This window comes from Dryobates pubescens, chromosome 41 (genome assembly GCF_014839835.1).
Source record: "Dryobates pubescens isolate bDryPub1 chromosome 41, bDryPub1.pri, whole genome shotgun sequence".
NCBI classification, from domain to species: Eukaryota; Metazoa; Chordata; class Aves; order Piciformes; family Picidae; genus Dryobates; species Dryobates pubescens.
In genome coordinates, this window is record NC_071652.1 from 796,430 (window position 1) to 815,849 (window position 19,420).

General features: G+C 66.4%; 2 protein-coding genes and 1 non-coding gene across 3 annotated transcripts in view; all 3 read right to left on the reverse strand.

The window, feature by feature from the left end:
- Positions 1-4,450, reverse strand: part of INTS3 (integrator complex subunit 3) — a 41,264-nt gene extending 36,814 nt beyond the window's left edge. Inside the window, exon 1 of the mRNA XM_054177511.1 lies at positions 3,696-4,450. Within this exon, the coding sequence (XP_054033486.1) occupies positions 3,696-3,794 (99 nt within the window). The 5' untranslated portion in view covers positions 3,795-4,450. The remainder of the gene's footprint in view (positions 1-3,695) is intronic.
- A 1,044-nt stretch (positions 4,451-5,494) lies between these two features.
- NPR1 (natriuretic peptide receptor 1) lies at positions 5,495-18,324 on the reverse strand. Its single transcript, XM_054177510.1, has 21 exons — positions 17,626-18,324; positions 16,214-16,413; positions 15,888-16,001; positions 15,451-15,586; positions 15,096-15,187; positions 14,878-15,013; positions 14,706-14,790; positions 14,483-14,603; positions 14,328-14,402; positions 13,935-14,012; positions 13,728-13,832; positions 12,182-12,253; positions 11,674-11,833; positions 11,416-11,571; positions 11,144-11,312; positions 10,914-11,060; positions 9,204-9,396; positions 6,869-7,043; positions 6,536-6,634; positions 5,809-5,900; positions 5,495-5,654 (listed from the first exon to the last, which is right to left on the reverse strand). Exons 1-21 carry the CDS (start codon positions 18,305-18,307, stop codon positions 5,592-5,594), a joined length of 3,150 nt encoding a protein of 1,049 aa, XP_054033485.1. The 5' UTR covers positions 18,308-18,324; the 3' UTR covers positions 5,495-5,591.
- A 903-nt stretch (positions 18,325-19,227) lies between these two features.
- TRNAM-CAU (transfer RNA methionine (anticodon CAU)) lies at positions 19,228-19,299 on the reverse strand. Its single transcript has one exon. It is a non-coding gene; the product is annotated as a tRNA-Met (tRNA).
- Between the last annotated feature and the right edge of the window lie 121 nt (positions 19,300-19,420).

Genomic DNA, 19,420 nt, shown 5'->3' on the forward strand with positions numbered 1-19,420 from the left:
CAAGCAGGGAAGGGCAACAACAGTGCAGCCCCTCCCCAGCACCAGGAGCTGCAGCAGCAGCTGCTCCAGGAGCTGCTCCAGGAGCTGCTCACACCTGAGCAGGCAGAGCAGCAGCCAGCGAGGCCAGAGCCCTTCTGGGCCCCTCTCGAGGCTCTGAGCCCCCTGCCAGCTGCAGAAGCTTCTCCATCAGCCTCCACTCGCAGGCCCTGGGGCTGCCTCCTCTGCTGGCACCACCTGAAGGGCCACAGAGTGGCTGTGTGGCTCCCCCAGCCCCACAGCTTCGCCCCCAGGGCCACGCTGCGAAGGTTGGGTCTGAGGCAGGGCTGCCCCTGAGCTGGGCCCTGCCCCCCAGGGAGCAGAGCTGGGCCCTGGGAGGAAGCTGGGAGAGAATCCCAGAGCTGCTCTGGCTGGAAAAGGCCTTTAAGGGTCACAGAAGCCTGGAATGGGTTGGCTTGGAAGGGACCTCAAAGCTCATCCAGCTCCAACCAGGGACACCTCAGGATCAGCCAGCTCCAAGCCCCTGCCAGGTCCCAGGGACCCCTCCCTCCAGCCCAGGCTGCTCCAGGCCTCATCCAGCCTGGCCCTCAGCACCTCCAGCCCCCCTGGGCAGCCTGTGCCAGGCTCTCCTCCCCCTCCCTCCAAAGAACTTCTTCCTCACCTCCAGCTTCCATCTCCCCTCAGCCTGGCACCCCCAGCCCTCGTCCCAGCTCCCTCCCCAGCTCTCCTGCAGCCCCTTCAGGCTGCTCTGAGGTCTCCCTGGAGCCTTCTCTCCTCCTGGCTCCGTTCTCCAGCCTCTGATCAGCTTTGTGGCCTCCCCTGGCCCCAGCCCAGCAGGCTCCACACCTCCCTTGCCTCGTCCTCCCCACACACTGCAGCCTCTTTGCTGGCTCAGGGCTCTTCCTGTGTACTCTCTGTTGTTTCCTGCTTGTTGGAGCCTTTAACCCCAGGACCTCCACAAGTGGTGGACAGCAAATCCATCACCCCCTGACCAATGCCCAAAGCCTCTCCCCCTCCCTGCCTGGCCTTGGAGGGGCAAATCCTGCTGCCCAGTGGTGCTTTAAGAGCTCCAGGAGGAAGGTTTGCTGGTGGAGCAAGGGCTGCAAAGTCTCCTTCTGGTGCTTGCCAGGCTCTGGCACCAGCAGCCCCAAGCTCCAGGAGCTTTCCCCCCCAACCCCACTCCCAGTGGCTCCTTCCCAGACCTGAGGATCTCAGGGAAAGAGCCAGGTGGGAGCAGCCTGGATCCCAAGAGATCCACACTGGATGCCTGCAGCTGATCTGCCAGGGAGGGAGAAGACTGGGGGGGGGATGGGAAAACAACACAAGTGGGCAGGTTGGATGTGAGGAAGAAGTTCACAGCCTCACAGAATCACCAAGGTTGGAAGAGACCTCAAGGATCACAGAGTCCAAGCTGGCACCACAGAGCTCATGGCCAGACCATGGCACCAAGAGCCACATCCAAGCCCCTCTGCAACCCCTCCAGGCACAGGGACTCCACCACCTCCCTGGGCAGAACATCCCAAGGGCCAACAACTCTCTCTGGGAAGAACTTTCTCCTCACCTCCAGCCTAAACTTCCCCTGGCACAGCTTGAGACTGTGGCCTCTTGTTCTGGTGCTGGCTGCCTGGGAGAAGAGACCAACCCCCTCCTGGCTACAACCTCCCTGCAGGGAGTTGCAGAGAGCAATGAGGTCTGCCCTGAGCCTCCTCTTCTCCAGGCTCAGCAACCCCAGCTCCCTCAGCCTCTCCTCCCAGGGCTGTGCCCCAGACCCCTCCCCAGCCCTGTGCCCCAGACCCCTCCCCAGCCCTGTGCCCCAGACCCCTCCCCAGCCTTGTTGCCCTTCCCTGGACACCTTCAAGTCTCTCAATGTCCTTCCTAACCTGAGGAGCCCAGAACTGGACACAGGACTCAAGGTGTGGCCTAACCAATGCAGAGTCCAGGGGCACAATGACCTCCCTGCTCCTGCTGGCCACACTGTTCCTGCTGCAGGCCAGGCTGCCCTTGGCCTTCTTGGCCCCCTGGGCACACTGCTGGCTCATGTTCAGGCAGCTGTCAATCAGCACCCCCAGGTCCCTCTCTGCCTGGCTGCTCTCAGCCACTCTGCCCCCAGCCTGTAGCTCTGCCTGGGGTTGCTGTGGGCAAAGTGCAGCCCCTGGCACTTGGACTTGTTGGATGCCATCCTGTTGGGCTCTGCCCAGCCTGGCAAGGTCCCTCTGCAGAGCCCTTCTGCCCTCTAACTGCCCAACCTCTGCTCCCAGCTTGGTGTCAGCTGCAAATGTGCTGCTGACTGACTCCATCCCCTCCTCCAGATCCTCAATGAAGATGTTAAAGAGGCTGGGGCCCAGCACTGATCCCTGGGGCACACCACTGGTGCCTGGCTGCCAGCTGGCTGTGGCTCCATGCACCACCACTCTCTGGGCTCAGCCTCCAGCCAGTTCCTAACCCAGCTCAGAGAGCTGCTGTCCCAGCCAGGGGCTGACAGCTTGGCCAGCAGTTTGCTGTGGGGGATGGTGGCAAAGGCCTTGCTGAAGTCCAAGCAGACCACATCCACAACCTGCCCCACAGCCACCAGGCAGTCACCTGGGCATAGAAGGATCAGGTTGGAGAGAGTCTTGCCCAGGAGGGTGGTGAGAGCCTGGCACAGGCTGCCCAGGGAGGTGGTGGCAGCCTCATCCCTGCAGGTTTTCAAGGCCAGGCTGGAGGTGGCTCTGAGCAACTTGGTGTGAGGAGTCCCTGCCCATGGCAGGGGGGGGTTGGACCTAGATGGTCCTGGAGGTCCCTTCCAACCCTGTGATTTCCAAGCCCAGCTGAAGCTCTCAGCTATGCTGGGCTCACAGAGCTGCCATGGGGTCCAAAGCTGGGAACATTCTGTCCAGACCTGGACAGGACCCAAAACACACATGGGGACCAAGGAGTGCTTTGAAGGGCCATAAATACCCTGCCCATGGCAAAGGACAGCTTCCAGACCTTGAGACCTTGCTATTCCTGCTGCCACCCTGTTTGAGTCCTGGAACTGAAAGCCAGCAGAGTGGTTTGGTGGTTGTGTCTGGACCATTCCATGAGCCCCAAACACCTCACACCATAAAAACCCAGCTTGGGGGAGAGCCCCCTGAACACTCCCTGAGCTGAGCCTACAAGGCAGATGCAAACCAGGGCCTGGGCACTGCATCCAGCTCAGCCAGGTCCAGCTCTCCCCCAGCTCCTCCACACCAGGAGCAGATCTCAGTTGTCCTGGGGAGAGCCCAAGCCATCCCCACCTGTAAATCAGGTCTCTCTTCCCAGTGCAGGAAGGAAAGCTCCAGGGGAAGCAGGACAGCACTGTGCCACCTGGGGCCTGGTGAACAGAGGGCAGCAGCACCCCCAGGTCCTTCTCCACACACAGAGCTGCTCCCCAGCAGGTCACTCCCTCCCCAGTGCTGGGGCAGGAGGTTGTTCCTCCCCAGGTGCAGGACCCTCCACTTGCCCTGCTTGAACCTCAGGAGCTTCCTCTCTGCCCAGCTCTCCAGCCTAGCCCTGCACCACCACCTGTGGCCACCCTGCACAAAGGAGCCTGGGGCAAGGTGGCCATGGAGACCCCACCTGGGAAGTGGCTTCTGCTTGGAGTGAGCCCCCTCCTGGCACAGGGATGGGCAAGGGGAGCAGCCTGAGCCCTTAACCCACCCCCTGGAGCCCCCCTGCCCCAAGCCCCAGGCACCTACCTCCTCCATCTCATCCTTGGCATCCAGAAGAGTGGAGACCAGCAACTTCCCTCCTCCTCCTCCTCCTGCTGTTCCCCCCTTCCCCTTCTGCATCTCCATGGCTGGGGCAGGGGGGGGAAAAAGGGGGGAAGGCAGCCCCTATCTAGGGGGCTCGGCCTGAGAGAAGCCCCCCCCCCCTTTTTGCTTGGCGATGCCTCCCCACCCAGCTCTTCCTCGTGGGACGACGAGGAGGGGGCGTTATCGGAAGCGTCCCCTCTCTGGAGCGCCCCCAGTCCTGCAACAGGGTGGAGGGCACAGGGGCACCCCTGTGTCCTGCTCAGGAGCTTCACCCCAGGGGACACGGGGGGGAGGTCGCCGGGCTGCCCCCCCCAGCAGGGGTGAAGGGGGCTGCTCTTTGACTAGGGCAGGCCTAGGGCCTGCGGCCGCACTGGGGGCGCCCCGTGCAGGACAGGCCCTAGAGGAGGGTGCTGGGGATCAGGAGGGGGCCGTGGAGGGATCCCGGGGGGGCTGTAGGGAGGCAGGGGTGCAGGTCCCCGGCCGTGCCAGAGGAAGCCCGAGGGAAGGGACCCCCCCAGGGGGAGGCCTGTCGGGAGGGGGGTCCCGGAGGCGCCCCGCCGAGGCGGGGGTGGCCGGGGGGGGTGACAGGTCCCCCGGCGCGGTGCGGGACAGGTCGGGGCTGGCGCAGCGGCTGCCGCCAGGGGTAGGGGGGGCTCCGCCGGGGCGTGGCGGGGGTCTCGGTACCGGGGGGAGGGGAGCAGCGGCGACTCCACACCCCCCGCCCAGCGCCTCGACCGGAAGTCACTGGAAGAGGGACGGGAGGGCCCGGCGGGAAGAGGAAGCAGCCGGCGGCCGGAAGTGCCCACCCCTCCCGCGTCTTGACCAATGGCGACAGAGAGGAGGCTTGGAGTGACGGCGCGGCTAGAGGGGCGGGGTCGCCGCCTGCTGTTCGACCAATAGGGGGAAGAGGGTGGGGCCTGCCTGCGCGGACGCTCCGCCCTCCGCCCGCTTGGGTTCCGCGCGCGGCCGGGATCCCCCGGAACTCCCTGAGACCCTTCCGGGACGAGCAGGGCTGGGAGCCCCCAGACCCACCTCGGGACAGCCCCGGGACGCGCACAGCCGGCACCAGCCCGAGCCCTCCCGGCAGCCCCCGGGAATTTTCTGCCCCCCGTCCCCGGAACGTGGCGTCCGGGACCTCCCGGGACCCCCGGGGACATCCTCGGGACCTCGCGTGGTTGGGCACCCGGGGGTCTCCTGCTCCCCAGTCGCATCTCCTCCCGCCCGGGCTGTGGACCACCGGAAGCCCTCCTCACCTCCCCCGCTCTGCCACCCCCTCCCGGTTCCTCCAGCCCTGCGGACTCCCGCCGCCCCGGGGTGCCCCCTTCCTCCAAAGCTCCGCTCCCCCTCCCCCGAACCTCCACTCCCGTTTCTTGGCCGTTGCTGCCGCTTAGGGGGAGAGACCCTCCCATGCCCCCTACCCCTCAAGGCCCCCCGACGGCCCGAGGAGGGGGGCGCAGGGGACCCCACAGAGGCGCGCGGCGAGTGCACACATTCCGGTTTATTACAAAAATTAGAGCTCTCGTGCCCTCCCCTCCCCCCACCCCCCCACCCCCCCCCGGGGCCGGGGGGTGTCCACTGCACCCCGCGTCCCCCCTCCCCGGCCTCGGCCTCGCTCCTCCGCCAGGGTCACCCTCGGGGGGTGTGCCCCACCCCGGGAGGAGTCGGGGTTCAGTTTGGTGCGGGTCGGGGGGGGGGGCACATCCTGCCCCTGTCTGCTGCTGGCGCCCCCCCCCCCACCCCTTCACAGTCAGCCCCGGTCTGGGCTTGGGGGGGAGCCCTTGGCGGTGGCGCCCGGAATAGCCCCGGGGGTCCTGGGTGCTGCTGGGGGCTGCCGGGGGGTCAGCCCCGGGTGCTGCTTCCACGCTCCCCCAGCAACCAATAAGTCCTGAGCTTGCCCTTGCCCTGGGGAGAAAAAAGGGGGCGTCAGGGGGGGCACTGCCCCAGGATTTGGAGTGCGGGGGGGGGTAGGGTGCAGGGGAGGGGGATGCAAAGGTGGGTGGTCCCCAACGGGGCAGCCACGGAGGTGGTTGCTCGGGGGTGGGGGCTGGGGCCTCACCTTCATCTCCACATCACCTCGCAGCTCCAGCTCGAAGCAGCCAAACTCCTCCAGCACAGCCTTGGTCACCGCCGAGATGTGGATCTTCAGCGCTGCGGGAGGTGCCCAGCCCAGATGGCACCCATGGGTGTCCAGCCCCAGCAGCACCCATGAGTGTCCAGTTGCAGTCCCAGCACCACCCATGGGTGTCCAGCCCCAGCAGCACCCATGAGTGTCCAGTTGCAGTCCCAGCACCACCCATGGGTATCCAGCCCCAGCAGCACCCATGGGTGTCCAGCCCCAGCAGCACCCATGGGTGTCCAGCCCCAGTAGCACCCATGAGTGTCCAGTCCCAGCAGCACCCGTGGGTGTCCAGCCCCAGCAGCACCCATGGGTGTCCAGCCCCAGCAGCACCCATGAGTGTCCAGTCCCAGCAGCATCCATAGGTATCCAGTCCCACCAACACCTATGGATGTTAAGCCCCAGCAGCGCCCACGGGTGTCCAACCCAGCCCCAGCAGCACCCATGGACGCCAAGTCCCAGCCCCAGCAGCACCCATGGGTGTCCAGCTCCAGTAGCACCCATGAGTGTCCAGTCCCAGCAGCATCCATAGGTATCCAGTCCCACCAACACCCATGGATGTTAAGCCCCAGCAGCGCCCACGGGTGTCAAGTCCCAGCCCCAGCAGCACCCATGGGTGTCAAGTCCCAGCCCCGGCAGCACCCCTGTGTGCCCAGCCCCCCCTCACCTTCCCCGTGGGACTCCATGCGCGAGGCAGTGTTCACCGTGTCCCCGAAGAGGCAGTACCTTGGCATCTTGAGACCCACGACGCCGGCGCAGACAGGTCCTGTGGGACACCCAGCGAGCCCCCACCCCTGATGGCCGCACGTCCCGGCCCAGGCCCCCCCTGCTGGGGGGCTCCCTCTGCGGGGGGGAGGGGGGGACTCCCCGGGGGTCTACGGAAGCACTGGGTGCCCTGGCCGCCGGAGTGCCAGGCGTCCCCTCCCCGTTGTCCCCCTGCGGACGCCGTGCCCCCTCCCCACCGCCCCCTGGAGGGCGGCCACGCCCCCTCCCCACCCACCCGTGTGGATGCCGATGCGCAGCTTGAGCTGCTGCTGCGGGCGGTGGCGGATGCGGAAGGAGCGGACGGCGTCCAGCAGCGCCAGGGCCATGCGAGCGACCTCCCTGGCGTGCAGCTTCCCGTTGCGCACCGGCAGCCCTGACACCACCATGTAGGCGTCGCCGATGGTCTCCACCTGCGGGCAGGGCGGCAGTGGGGAGGCGCCAGGGGGGCCCGGGACGCTGGCTGCGGGGTGCCCAGCCTGACCCCTGGGGCGCCTGTGTCCGTGTGTCCGCTCGGGTCCGTGTGTCCAGCCGTGTCCCCCCGTGCCCGTGTGTGTCCCTGCATGCTCACGTCCCTGTGCCCATCCATGTCCATGTCCCTCTGTCCATCCATGCCCAGGTCTGTCCGTGTCTCCATGTCTGTCCATGCGTCCCTGCATGCCCAAGTCCCTGTGTCCATCCATGCCCACATCTGTCCGTGTGTCCAGGTCTGTCCATGTGTCCATGCCTGTCTGTGTGTCCCTGCATGCCCATGTCCCTCTGTCCATCCATGCCCATGTCCCTGTGTCCACCCCTGCCCATGCCTGTCCGTGTGTCCATGCCTGTGTGTCCACCCCTGCCTGTGTCTGTCTGTCTGTCCATGTGTCCATGCCTGTGTCCACCCCTGCCTGTGTCTATGTGTCCATGCCTGTGTCCACCCCTGCCTGTGTCTGTCTGTCTGTCCATGTGTCCATGCCTGTGTCCACCCCTGCCTGTGTCTGTCTGTCTGTCCATGTGTCCATGCCTGTGTCCACCCCTGCCTGTCTGTCTGTCCGTGTGTCCATGCCTGTGTGTCCACCCCTGCCCACCTCTGTCCGTGTGTCTGTCCGTGTGTCCATGCCTGTGTGTCCACCCCTGCCTGTGTCTGTCTGTCTGTCCATGTGTCCATGCCTGTGTCCACTCCGCCCGTGTCTGTCTGTCTGTGTGTCCATGCCTCTGTGTCCACCCCTGCCCGCCTCTGTCCGTGTGTCTGTCCGCGTGTCCATGCCTGTCCGTGTGTCCACCCGTGCCCACATCCCTGTGTCCACTCCTGCCCGCCTCTGTCCGTGTGTCTGTCCGTGTGTCCATGCCTGTCCGTGTGTCCATCCATGCCCATATCCCTGTGTCCACTCCTGCCCGCCCCTGTCCGTGTGTCTGTCCGTGTGTCCATGCCTGTCCGTGTGTCCATCCATGCCCATGTCCCTGTGTCCGCCCCTGTCCGTGTGTCTGTCCGTGTGTCCATGCCTGTCCGTGTGTCCACCCGTGCCCATATCCCTGTGTCCACTCCTGCCCGCCTCTGTCCGTGTGTCTGTCTGTGTGTCCATGCCTGTCCGTGTGTCCATCCATGCCCTCGTCCCTGTGTCCGCCCCTGCCCGCCCCTGTCCGTGTGTCTGTCCGTGTGTCCATGCCTGTCCGTGTGTCCACCCGTGCCCACATCCTGTGTCCGCCCCTGCCCGCCCCTGTCCGTGTGTCTGTCCGTGTGTCCATGCCTGTCCGTGTGTCCATCCATGCCCATGTCCCTGTGTCCGCCCCTGCCCGCCTCTGTCCGTGTGTCCATGCCTGTCCGTGTGTCCACCCGTGCCCACGTCCCTGTGTCCGCCCCTGCCCGCCCCTGTCCGTGTGTCTGTCCGTGTGTCCATCCATGCCCATATCCCTGTGTCCGCCCCTGTCCGTGTGTCTGTCCGCGTCTCCATGCCTGTCCGTGTGTCCACCCGTGCCCACGTCCCTGTGTCCACCCCTGCCCGCCTCTATGTCTGTCCGTGTGTCCACGCCTGTCCGTGTGTCCACCCGTGCCCACATCCTGTGTCCACTCCTGCCCGCCTCTGTCCGTGTGTCTGTCCGTGTGTCCATGCCTGTCCGTGTGTTCATCCATGCCCTCATCCCTGTGTCCGCCCCTGCCCACCTCTGTCCGTGTGTCTGTCCACATCTCCATGCCTGTCCGTGTGTCCACCCGTGCCCACGTCCCTGTGTCCGCCCCTGCCCGCCCCTGTCCATGTGTCTGTCCACGTGTCCATGCCTGTCCGTGTGTCCATCCATGCCCATATCCCTGTGTCCGCTCCTGCCCGCCCCTGTCCGTGTGTCTGTCCGCGTGTCCATGCCTGTCCGTGTGTCCATCCATGCCCATATCCCTGTGTCCGCTCCTGCCCGCCCCTGTCCGTGTGTCCATCCATGCCCATATCCCTGTGTCCGCCCCTGCCCGCCCCTGTCCGTGTGTCTGTCCGTGTGTCCATGCCTGTCCGTGTGTCCATCCATGCCCTCGTCCCTGTGTCCGCCCCTGCCCGCCCCTGTCCGTGTGTCTGTCCGCGCCTCTGTCCGCCCGCGGGCGCCGCGCTCACCTTGTAGACGTCGAAGTTGTCGATGATGGCGTCGAAGCAGGTGTAGAGGTCGTTGAGCAGCGTCACCACCTGCATGGGAGTGCTCTGCGCCGACAGGGCGGTGAAGCCGACGATGTCACTGAAGTAAATGGTGACACTGTCGAAGGCCTCGGCCTGCACTGTCTCCCCCCTCTTCAGCTGCTCTGCCACCGAGCTGGGGAGGGGTGCAGGGGCTGGGTGAGGGGGGTGGACGAAGCTCCCCTCACCCTCCCCGGGGCCATGGTGTCCCCAGGTTCCAGCTATACCAGGAGGTCCTGGGGGGGTCTCCAGCCCTCTGAGGACACCCAGCCCTGGAGCCGTGATGGGGTCATCCCTGGCTCCTTTAGGTGCCCCAAGTCCCAGAGAGCCACCACGGAGGGTCCTTGATGTCTCCAGCCCTTCATGCATTCCCACCCCCAAACCACATCAAGGGGGGGGGGGGGGTCCTCGGGCTCCCTGGACTCTTCAGGCAGCCTGAGCCATGCAGCAGTCTGGGGGTCCTCAGCCCCAAGCCATACAGAGGTCCTTGGTGTCCCCAGCCCCTCCAAACACCCCCAGCCCCAAGCCATGTAGAGGTCCTTGGTGTCCCCAGCCCCTCCAAACACCCCCAGCCCCAAGCCATGTAGAGGTCCTTGGTGTCCCCAGCCCCTCCAAACACCCCCAGCCCCAAGCCATGTAGAGGTCCTTGGTGTCCCCAGCCCCTCCAAACACCACCAGCCCCAAGCCATGCAGAGGTCCTTGGTGTCCCCAGCCCCTCCAAACACCCCCAGCCCCTCCAAACACCCCCAGCCCCAAGGCATGTAGAGGTCCTTGGTGTCCCCAGCCCCTCCAAACATCCCCAGCCCCAAGCCATGCAGAGGTCCTTGGTGTCCCCAGCCCCTCCAAACACCCCCAGCCCCTCCAAACACCCCCAGCCCCAAGGCATGTAGAGGTCCTTGGTGTCCCCAGCCCCTCCAAACACCCCCAGCCCCAAGCCATGCAGAGGTCCTTGGTGTCCCCAGCCCCTCCAAACACCCCCAGCCCCTCCAAACACCCCCAGCCCCAAGGCATGTAGAGGTCCTTGGTGTCCCCAGCCCCTCCAAACACCCCCAGCCCCAAGCCATGTAGAGGTCCTTGGTGTCCCCAGCCCCTCCAAACACCCCCAGCCCCAAGCCATGTAGAGGTCCTTGGTGTCCCCAGCCCCTCCAAACACCCCCAGCCCCAAGCCATGTAGAGGTCCTTGGTGTCCCCAGCCCCTCCAAACACCCCCAGCCCCAAGCCATGTAGAGGTCCTTGGTGTCCCCAGCCCCTCCAAACACCCCCAGCCCCAAGCCATGCAGAGGTCCTTGGTGTTCCCAGCCCCTCCAAACACCCCCAGCCCCTCCAAACACCCCCAGCCCCAAGGCATGTAGAGGTCCTTGGTGTCCCCAGCCCCTCCAAACACCCCCAGCCCCAAGCCATGCAGAGGTCCTTGGTGTCCCCAGCCCCTCCAAACACCCCCAGCCCCAAGCCATGTAGAGGTCCTTGGTGTCCCCAGCCCCTCCAAACACCCCCAGCCCCAAGCCACGTAGGAAGTCCTTGGTGCCTCCAGCTCCTTCAAGCATCCCAAGCCATGCAGGGCACCCATGCCTGGGTCGGGCAGGGCATGCTGGGGTGATGCGTGGGGGTCCCCAGCAGCATCAGGGCACCCAGAGGTTCCCCTTCAGTGCTCACTGGGGCAGGATCTGGTAGAGCAGAGCCTCAGCCTTGCGCTTCTCCTCCAGGTAGGCCTGGGTGCGCTCCTCCACCAGCTCCTCCAGGTTGTTGGCATACTGCTCCATGCGCGACAGGAGGTTGTCCAGGATGTTGCTGCTGCTCTCCCTGCGGGCAGGGGGTGAGCACCCGCCCAGGGACCCCTCCTGGGGGTCACCCCTCAGCCGCGGGCTTGCGAGAGGGGGAGGTACCTGTTGAACTTGCGGAGCTGGACCTTGATCTGGTTGAAGTCAGGGCGCTCCAGGACGTCCTCCGCCCAGCAGTGCTGCATCAGCTGCCCCAGCTCCTCCATGTGGACGCCGACGTTGGCCGAGGGGCGGAAGCTGGGGCGCTCCGCACCTTTCACCCGCTCGATGATCTCTGCGGGGCCGAGCGCCCATCAGAGGGGCCGGGCACCCCCCCCCCCCCCCCCCCCCCCCCATACAGCCCCCTTGGCACCGTCACCCCAGCCCTCCTGCCTCACCCTTGGGGCTCAGGTCCATGCCCTCCAGGTAGAAGACGCCGCTGCGCAGGGCGATCTCCTGCAGGATGATGCCGAAGCTGTAGACGTCTCCCTTCTGCGTGCCGCGGGCCGGCGGCGACTCCATCCGCAGCAGCTCCGGCGCCGTCCACAGCTTCTCTGCGTGGCACCGAGGAGGGGCTCAGGCCAGGCAGGGGCCCCGGTAGCGCCATCCCCCGGGTTGGGGGGGGTGGTGCTGGGCACGGGCAGGGTGCTGCTCACTGGCGAAGAGCGCGTGGGAGTCGTCGCCGTCGGGGGCCAGGCGGAAGCTCTCCAGCCCGTAGTCGGTGATCTTCAGCACGAAGCGGCTGTCGACCACGCAGTTGGAGGACTTGAGGTTGCCGTGGGACACGATGACGCCGTTGTGCAGGAACTGCATCCCCTGCCGGGGGTGGGGGAGCACAGGCGGAGCAGGGTTAGACTGGACCTTGGGGGAAGAAGCTCTTCAGCGCCAGGGCGCGGAGGCTCTGGCACGGGCTGCCCAGGGGGGCTGTGGATGCCTCCTGCCTGGGGGGGGGGGGGTGTTCAAGGCCAGGCTGGATGAGGCCCTGAGCAGCAGAGTCTGGCTGAGAGGTGCCCCTGGGCAGGGCGGGGTTGGAGGAGATGAGCTCTGAGGTCCTTTGCGACCTGAGCCACGCTGTGATTTTATGACCTGGTTGAGTTGTTCACCCGCTCTGGGCACGGGGGAGCCCCACGGGACCTGGGTGCCTGGTGGCAGCCAGCTCATTACCTTGACGATGTCGTAGGTGAGGGAGTAGCGGAACATCCAGTCCAGCGTGATGCTCTCGTTCTCCAAGATGTCCTGGGCACACAGGGAGGCTTCATCACCATGGAGGGTGCCAGGATGGGCTGCAGCAATCCCCCTGCCTGCTGCAGCCACCTCCCTGCCACCCTGGCCACCGGCAGAGCAGCTCTGGGCAGCCCCAGTGCTGGGTGATAGGTACCATGAAGCCCCAGCACTGGGTGATGGGCACTGAGAAGCCTTGTTTCTGGGTGCTGGGCACTGTGAAGCCCTGTTTCTGGGTGCTGGGCACTGAGAAGCTGCAGCACTGGGTGCTGGGCACTGTGAAGCCCTGTTTCTGGGTGCTGGGCACTGAGAAGCTGCAGCACTGGGTGCTGGGCACTGTGAAGCCGTGTTTCTGGGGGCTGGGCACTGTGAAGCCCTGTTTCTGGGTGCTGGGCACTGAGAAGCCCTGTTTGTGGGTGCTGGGCACTGTGAAGCTGCAGCACTGGGTGCTGGGCACTGTGAAGCCCTGTTTCTGGGTGCTGGGCACTGTGAAGCTGCAGCACTGGGTGCTGGGCACCGTGAAGCCCTGTTTGTGGGTGCTGGGCACTGTGAAGCTGCAGCACTGGGTGCTGGGCACCGTGAAGCCCTGTTTGTGGGTGCTGGGCACTGTGAAGCTGCAGCACTGGGTGCTGGGCACTGTGAAGCCCTGTTTCTGGGTGCTGGGCACTGTGAAGCTGCAGCACTGGGTGCTGGGCACTGTGAAGCCCTGTTTCTGGGTGCTGGGCACTGAGAAGCTGCAGCACTGGGTGCTGGGCACTGTGAAGCCCTGTTTCTGGGTGCTGGGCACTGAGAAGCTGCAGCACTGGGTGCTGGGCACCGTGAAGCCCTGTTTCTGGGTGCTGGGCACTGTGAAGCCCTGTTTCTGGGTGCTGGGCACTGTGAAGCTGCAGCACTGGGTGCTGGGCACTGTGAAGCCCTGTTTCTGGGTGCTGGGCACTGAGAAGCTGCAGCACTGGGTGCTGGGCACCGTGAAGCCCTGTTTCTGGGTGCTGGGCACTGTGAAGCCCTGTTTCTGGGTGCTGGGCACCGTGAAGCCCTGTTTCTGGGTGCTGGGCACCGTGAAGCCCTGTTTCTGGGTGCTGGGCACTGTGAAGCTGCAGTACTGGGTGCTGGGCACTGTGAAGCCCTGTTTCTGGGTGCTGGGCACCGTGAAGCCCTGTTTCTGGGTGCTGGGCACTGTGAAGCTGCAGCACTGGGTGCTGGGCACTGTGAAGCCCTGTTTCTGGGTGCTGGGCACTGTGAAGCTGCAGCACTGGGTGCTGGGCACCGTGGAGCCCTGTTTCTGGGTGCTGGGCACTGTGAAGCTGCAGCACTGGGTGCTGGGCACTGTGAAGCCGCAGCACTGGGTGCTGGGCACCGTGGAGCCCTGTTTCTGGGTGCTGGGCACTGAGAAGCTGCAGCACTGGGTGCTGGGCACCGTGAAGCCCTGTTTCTGGGTGCTGGGCACCGTGGAGCCCCAGCTCTGGAGGCAGAAGCTGCGGCTGAGTACCTGCAGGCTGCCCCGCGGGCAGTACTCGGTCAGGATGCAGATGTTGGGGGGGTCGGTGCAGGCCCCGATGAAGCGAGTCAGGTGCTCATTTTGGACGTCCCGCATCTGAAGTGGAGCAGAGCAGGGCCCCAGGCTCGTGCTGTGCCCCCCCCCAACCCGGGCACCGCAGGCTGGGCACCCCCCTCCCCCAGGCCGGGGTCCACCTACGTGCTTCAGCTCGAACAGGACCTTGCGGGTCAGCTCGATGCGCTTGTGGCTGAGGTGCTTGACGGCCACCAGGTTGCCCTGGGGAGACACAGGGGGGGATGGTGCCCAGCAGCGTGGTGCTGGGTGAAGCCCCAACGCTGGGTGATGGGCACCATGCAGCCCTGATGTTATGTGATGGGCTCCATGAAGCCCTGAGGTGGGTCAAGAGGCCCCGTCAAGCCCCAGCGTGGGGTTGATGGTCACAACACAGACCCTGCACTGGGTGAGGGGCACCCTGAAGCCCTGATGAAGCTCTCCAGTGCCAAGTGATGGGCTCCATGAAGCCCTGCCATGGGTTGCCAGGCCCTGTGAAGCCTGGTGGGGTGGTGGATGCCCAGCACTGCTCCCCTGTACCTTGTAATACGCAGTCTTGGCATAGACCTGGAACTGCCCCTCCGTGGTCATCAGCGAGCCGTAGTTGGAGCCCCTCTGGGGGGAAGGGACACGGAGTGAGGCTGGCCCCGGGTCCCTGGCAGGGCAGCAGGGCTGGGGGCAGGGTGGGTGCTCACCAGGGACAGGGTGAGCTTGCTGCCAGCACTCCGGAGGTGCTTCTCCAAGGTGCTCATCTGCACATCCTCCCAGCGGACGCGCCACAGCTCGGCCGCCAGCTCCTTCTCCAGCTGCAGCTTCCTGCGCCGGGAGGGCAGGGTGAGACCCCCAGCCTGTGTCCCCCCCACCTCCGGGGACAGCGGCACAGCCTCAGGGTCACCCTCCCCGACCCCGGCACCCCACCTGTAGATGAAGAAGGAGGCGATGGTGATGGCCAGGAGGAACAGGCTGACCACGAGGGACAGGACCTCCAGGGGGGACAGGCTGGCTGCACAGAGAGGAGGGTGGTGAGGGGCTGGTGGGCGCCCAGGGTGGGGGGGGGTCCCCCGTCGCGGCCCCTGCCGGCGCCGCTCACCTTTGTGGCACAGAGGGTCGCTGCTTTCGAAGCCGCAGGGGGGGACGTCGGAGGGGACCACGTTCCCCGGCCAGTGGATCTCACGGCCCGGCACCATCTCGATCTTCTTGGTGGTGCCGTTGTAGTTGGCCACGATCTTGGGGGAAGGAGATCAGAAATGGGCGGGAGGAGACCCCCGGCCACCCCGCGGCTCCAGCTGCCCCCACCCCAGGGCTCACCTGGAAGTCCCCCCGGGTGGGGTCCATGTCCCACAGGGAGTAGTCGCTCTCCCGGTCCCCATTCTCGTCGATCTTCAGGAAGCCGGTGACGCCTGGGGACAGATGGGGGAGGTCTGGAGGGGACACCAAGGACCCCAGCCCATGGGTGGCGGCTTGGATCCCAAAGCAGCGTCCTGGGAGAGGGGCAGGCAGGCGCCGGGCAGGCAGCGCCCCGCGGGGCTGGGGACAGGGGCGGGAGCAAGGGCGGGGACAGGGGAAGGGACAGGGACGAGGGCAGGGGCAGGGACAGAGGCACGGACGAGGACAGGGACGAGGGCAGGGGCAGGGACGGGGGCAGGGGCAGGCTGGAGCTGACCGTAGAAGGTTCGGTTCCACATCTGGCGTGTGACAGCCGAGGCGTTGGTGGCAGAGCCTCCCTGCTCCAGCGTCTCGTTGACAGCCTGGGCGTAGAGCAGGACCCCGTCGTGGAAGGCAGCGGCGATGAAGTTCATCTGGGGGCCACGGAGAGGGCTCAGGGACGGGGTGCAGCCAGGGGTCCCTCACCTCCAGCAGCTCCAGGCCATCCTGCAGCTCCTCATCCCCAGCAGCTTCGGCTCCAGGCGGTGTCCCCTTGCCCCAGCTCCAGGCTGTGAGCCCCAGCAGCTCCAGCTCCATTCCATGTCCCCAGCTCTTGTATCTCCCCCGGCAGCTCCAGCTCCACCCCGCCTGCTCTTACCCCCCAGCTCCCCCTCCCGTCCCCCAGCTCCCTCCTGTGCCCCCCCAGCCTCCCCAGCTCCATGCCCTGTGTCCCACCAAGCCGTCCTTCATGGAGAAGTTGAAGTGGGTGAGTGCCTCCTCCTTCAGCCGTGCCAGGAAGGGTCGGTACTCAGGGTTCTCGGGCTCCTTGTAGGTGATGATGGTGACAGCCTGGGGTGGGGGAGAGTGGCTGGCAGCGGGGCCAACCGGACCCCCCCCCGCCCGGGGACAGGGACCCTGCCTGCTCCCCATCATGGGGTGAGCACGTGTGGGTGCCGTGCACACGCGTGTGGCAAGTGCCCATGGACACAGCTGCTGGGTGCCCACGGGCACGTGGAGGGGCGCCTGTGCCCACACGTCCGAGCTAGGTGCCCAGGGCTCACCTCGAAGGCTTGCCGGGCACTGGCATCGTGGCGGTCCCCTCGCTTCCAGGGCCGCTGGGGCTCGGGGAAGTGGCTGCCCTGCAGGCTGGCCCCGAAGATGTCGATGTAGAAGAAGGCGAAGTCCCCGCGGGTCAGCCCCTCTCGCCCTGCCTGCAGCATCAGCTCCCGCAGCGTCTCCGGGGCACAGCACACGTAGACAACTGCCCGGGGGGAGGTGGCACCTGAGAACTACGGCCCCATTCCCCAGGGTACCCCAAGACCCCCAACCCAGCACCCCCGGTCAACCTGCGATGCAGGAGGGGCGCGTGGCGGCTCACGCTGGCAGGAATGTGGGGAGCAGGAGCCCCTGAACCCCACTGCCTGCCCACCCCAGCCCCGTGCCCTGCCCGTCTGTGCCCTTTGCCGCGGGCGCCAGGCCGAGGTTTCCTGTTTTCCCGACTCCGTTTCCTCCTCCCTGTGGCCCAGATCCCAGCAGAGATTGATTCCTGGTGGCGCGCTGGCCCTGGTGGGTGCCGCCTGCCCCACTTCCACCGTCCCCTCGGCGCAGGGTCCTGGTGCCAGCGCAACCCCAGGGTGCTGCCCGTCACAGAGGCACAGCCCTGGCACCCACCAGGACCCCAGAATAGCACCCTCCAAGGCTGAGCAGGAAGATAGCGAGGCTGGGGACAGCCGGATGCCACCCACCCAGTGCCAGCCCTGCTGGCACCCGCTTCCCCGGTGCCACCCAGCATGGCTCCAACTGGAGCAGCAACGGGGATGGGGACAGAGCCAGCCTGGGGCGGAGGGGAGCCGGGCAGGCGGCCATGCTCAGCTGCTCCTGGTGGGCACGACACGGGGTGGAGGTGCAGCGGGGGGCAGACCAGGAGTGTGTGGACCTGGCACAGCTGCTGTCACCCGTGTGCTGCCACCGACAGCCAGGCACAGACCTGTGCTGCCAGGAACACTCGGGCACGGTCCTGTACACCTGGCTACTGTCACCATCACCTGGGTACTGCCACCCACACCAGGGCACGGCTGCGTTCACCCATGCGCTGCCACCAACACCCGGGCACAGACCTGAGCACCCAGGCACAGACCTGAGCACCCAGGCACCGCCACCCACAGCCGGGCACAGCCCTGCTCGCCCGCTTGGAGCCGTGTAGAGCTGTTCCCAACCTGTCCCAGCCGTGCTGCCGTGACCACCCGGGCTGAGCCGGGCACACCCGCGTGGGGCCGGGCACACCCGCGTGGGGCTGGGCACCGCCACTCCGAGCCACGGACAACCACTCTATGGAGAACCACCAAGCTCATCCCTGCCGGCACCCTGCTCCCACCGCTCCGTCCCCTCTCCCCGTGCCGGTGCCCGGACAGACAGGGCCCCCCCCGCCCCCCCGGTGCGTGTTCCCCCCCCCCCCCCCCCCAGCACCACTCACTGCGCCCCTTCTGCTTGATCTCCTGGATGACGAAGGAGAAGTTGCCGCCGTCGCGGAACACGACGTCCATGACGGTGAGGTTGCGCAGGGTGGGCAGCTGGACGTAGAGCCCCTCGGCGGCAAAGAAGCAGGGGCGGTCGTCCACCTTCTCGTCCCAGTACACCAGCAGCGCCCGGCGAGTCCAGTTGAAGCGGCGGTGCAGCTGCACCCCCAGCTCGCCCAGTTTGCGGTGGCTGGGGCCGGCGCGGGTGGTCAGCCCGAACTGCTCCTGCTTGTCGTCGAAGCCGTGGGCTTCGGCGCCCGCCGTCACCAGTGGAAGTCGCCAGTGGGTGGTGAACCGGGCGACCGGTGCCGCCGTGTAGACGCAGCCGGGTCCCAGGAAGGCGGCCGGGTGATGAGCGAGCCGGAGGTCAACGGCGGCCAGCGGCGCGGCCATTTCGGAGCAGACCCCGTGCCGGTCCTCGCTGCTCCCGAAAACCCAGCGCAGGGTGAAGCCGGGCAGCAGATCGGGCCGGGCGTTAACGGCGGCGGCTGCCAGCCGCACCGCCGGCCCCACGCGTGGCCAAGCCCACGGGTAGGTGAGGTTACGTTCGGGCAGCACCACCGCAAGAGTCAAGGCGGTCGTCCCGGTTGTCGCCGCCACCGTCACCGCGCCGCAGAGCACGGCCAGCACCGCCAGCATCGCCCACGGAGAGTGGCTTTTCCCACCCCCCACCCCCCACGCCGCCACCACCTCGGGGCTGAGCCCTTCCTTCCCCCCCCCCTCCCCGGTGACACAAAGGCCGTTATCATCCACACCGAGCTTAACTCCTTCCTGCCCGCCCCCCCCACGCCGCCCTGCCAGCCGCCGAGAACCGGGAGGGAGGTAGGATGGGGCCGCCCGGTGGCGGGTGCCGAGATCCCCACCCGGGGAGTGGGGAAAAGGGAAGCTGAGGCTGGACAAACGAGCAGGGAGCTGCCCCGCAGCGCCGGTCCTCGGCCCCACGAAGGTCCCTCCGAGCCTCCTGCTTCCGGCGGAGGGTCCCGGTCCCGGTAGTACCGGGAGAACGGGGAGGTTACACCGGCCAGATGCCGCTGCGGGGGCTGTGCGGTTGCCGGCGACATGCACAGAACGGGATTCAGGAGCGGCTCTAGGAACACGCAAAGAGCTTGGGGACAGGCGTGGCGCGGGGTCGGGCACAAGAGCTTGGGAACACGAGGACGTGTGGCTGCGTGGACACGCACAGCCCTGGGAGGTGGGGGGACATGGGGATGCATGTGGCTCCAGAGACACGGGGACACGTGTGGCTCCAGGGACACTCACCGTGTTGGGGGACACCAGCGATTCTGGGAACACTCAACGAACTTGGAGACACGCGTGGATCGGGGACACGCACAAGCCTCCGGCGACAAGCTTGGGTCGCGGGGTCGCCCACGGTGCTAGGGTGGCGGTGTCCCGGGACGCTCTCAAGCAGAATAAGCTCCAAAGAGTCAACCGCGCTAGAGAGGAGCGTAAGGGAGCGGCTGAGGCCGTAGCGATAGTTAATGAGGGTTTAATGAGGACGCTAATGAGGTTTTGTACAAAGCTTCCTCGGTGCGGTGGGAGAGGAAAAAAACCGTAGCTAGCAGAGGATGGTTTCGATCCATCGACCTCTGGGTTATGGGCCCAGCACGCTTCCGCTGCGCCACTCTGCTACTTGCCTACAGTCTCCTACCAGCGCTATGTGAAGCTATTGAGCCGTGCGCATGCGCTCGGAGTCTGTATTTCATTCATGAATGCCGTGCCCCCTCCAGCGGCCGCCTCGTTCATGTGCGG

Excerpts from the sequence above, each read along its gene's own strand:
- NPR1 (XM_054177510.1), bottom strand. The coding sequence starts at position 18,307 with ATGCTGGCGGTGCTGGCCGTGCTCTGCGGCGCGGTGACGGTGGCGGCG. Across the intron at positions 14,403-14,482 it reads GCAAGCTCACCCTGTCCCTG|AGGGGCTCCAACTACGGCTC; the intron begins GTGAGCACCCAC and ends CCTTCCCCCCAG. Across the intron at positions 11,313-11,415 it reads CATGGACCTGAGCCCCAAGG|AGATCATCGAGCGGGTGAAA; the intron begins GTGAGGCAGGAG and ends TCGGCCCCGCAG.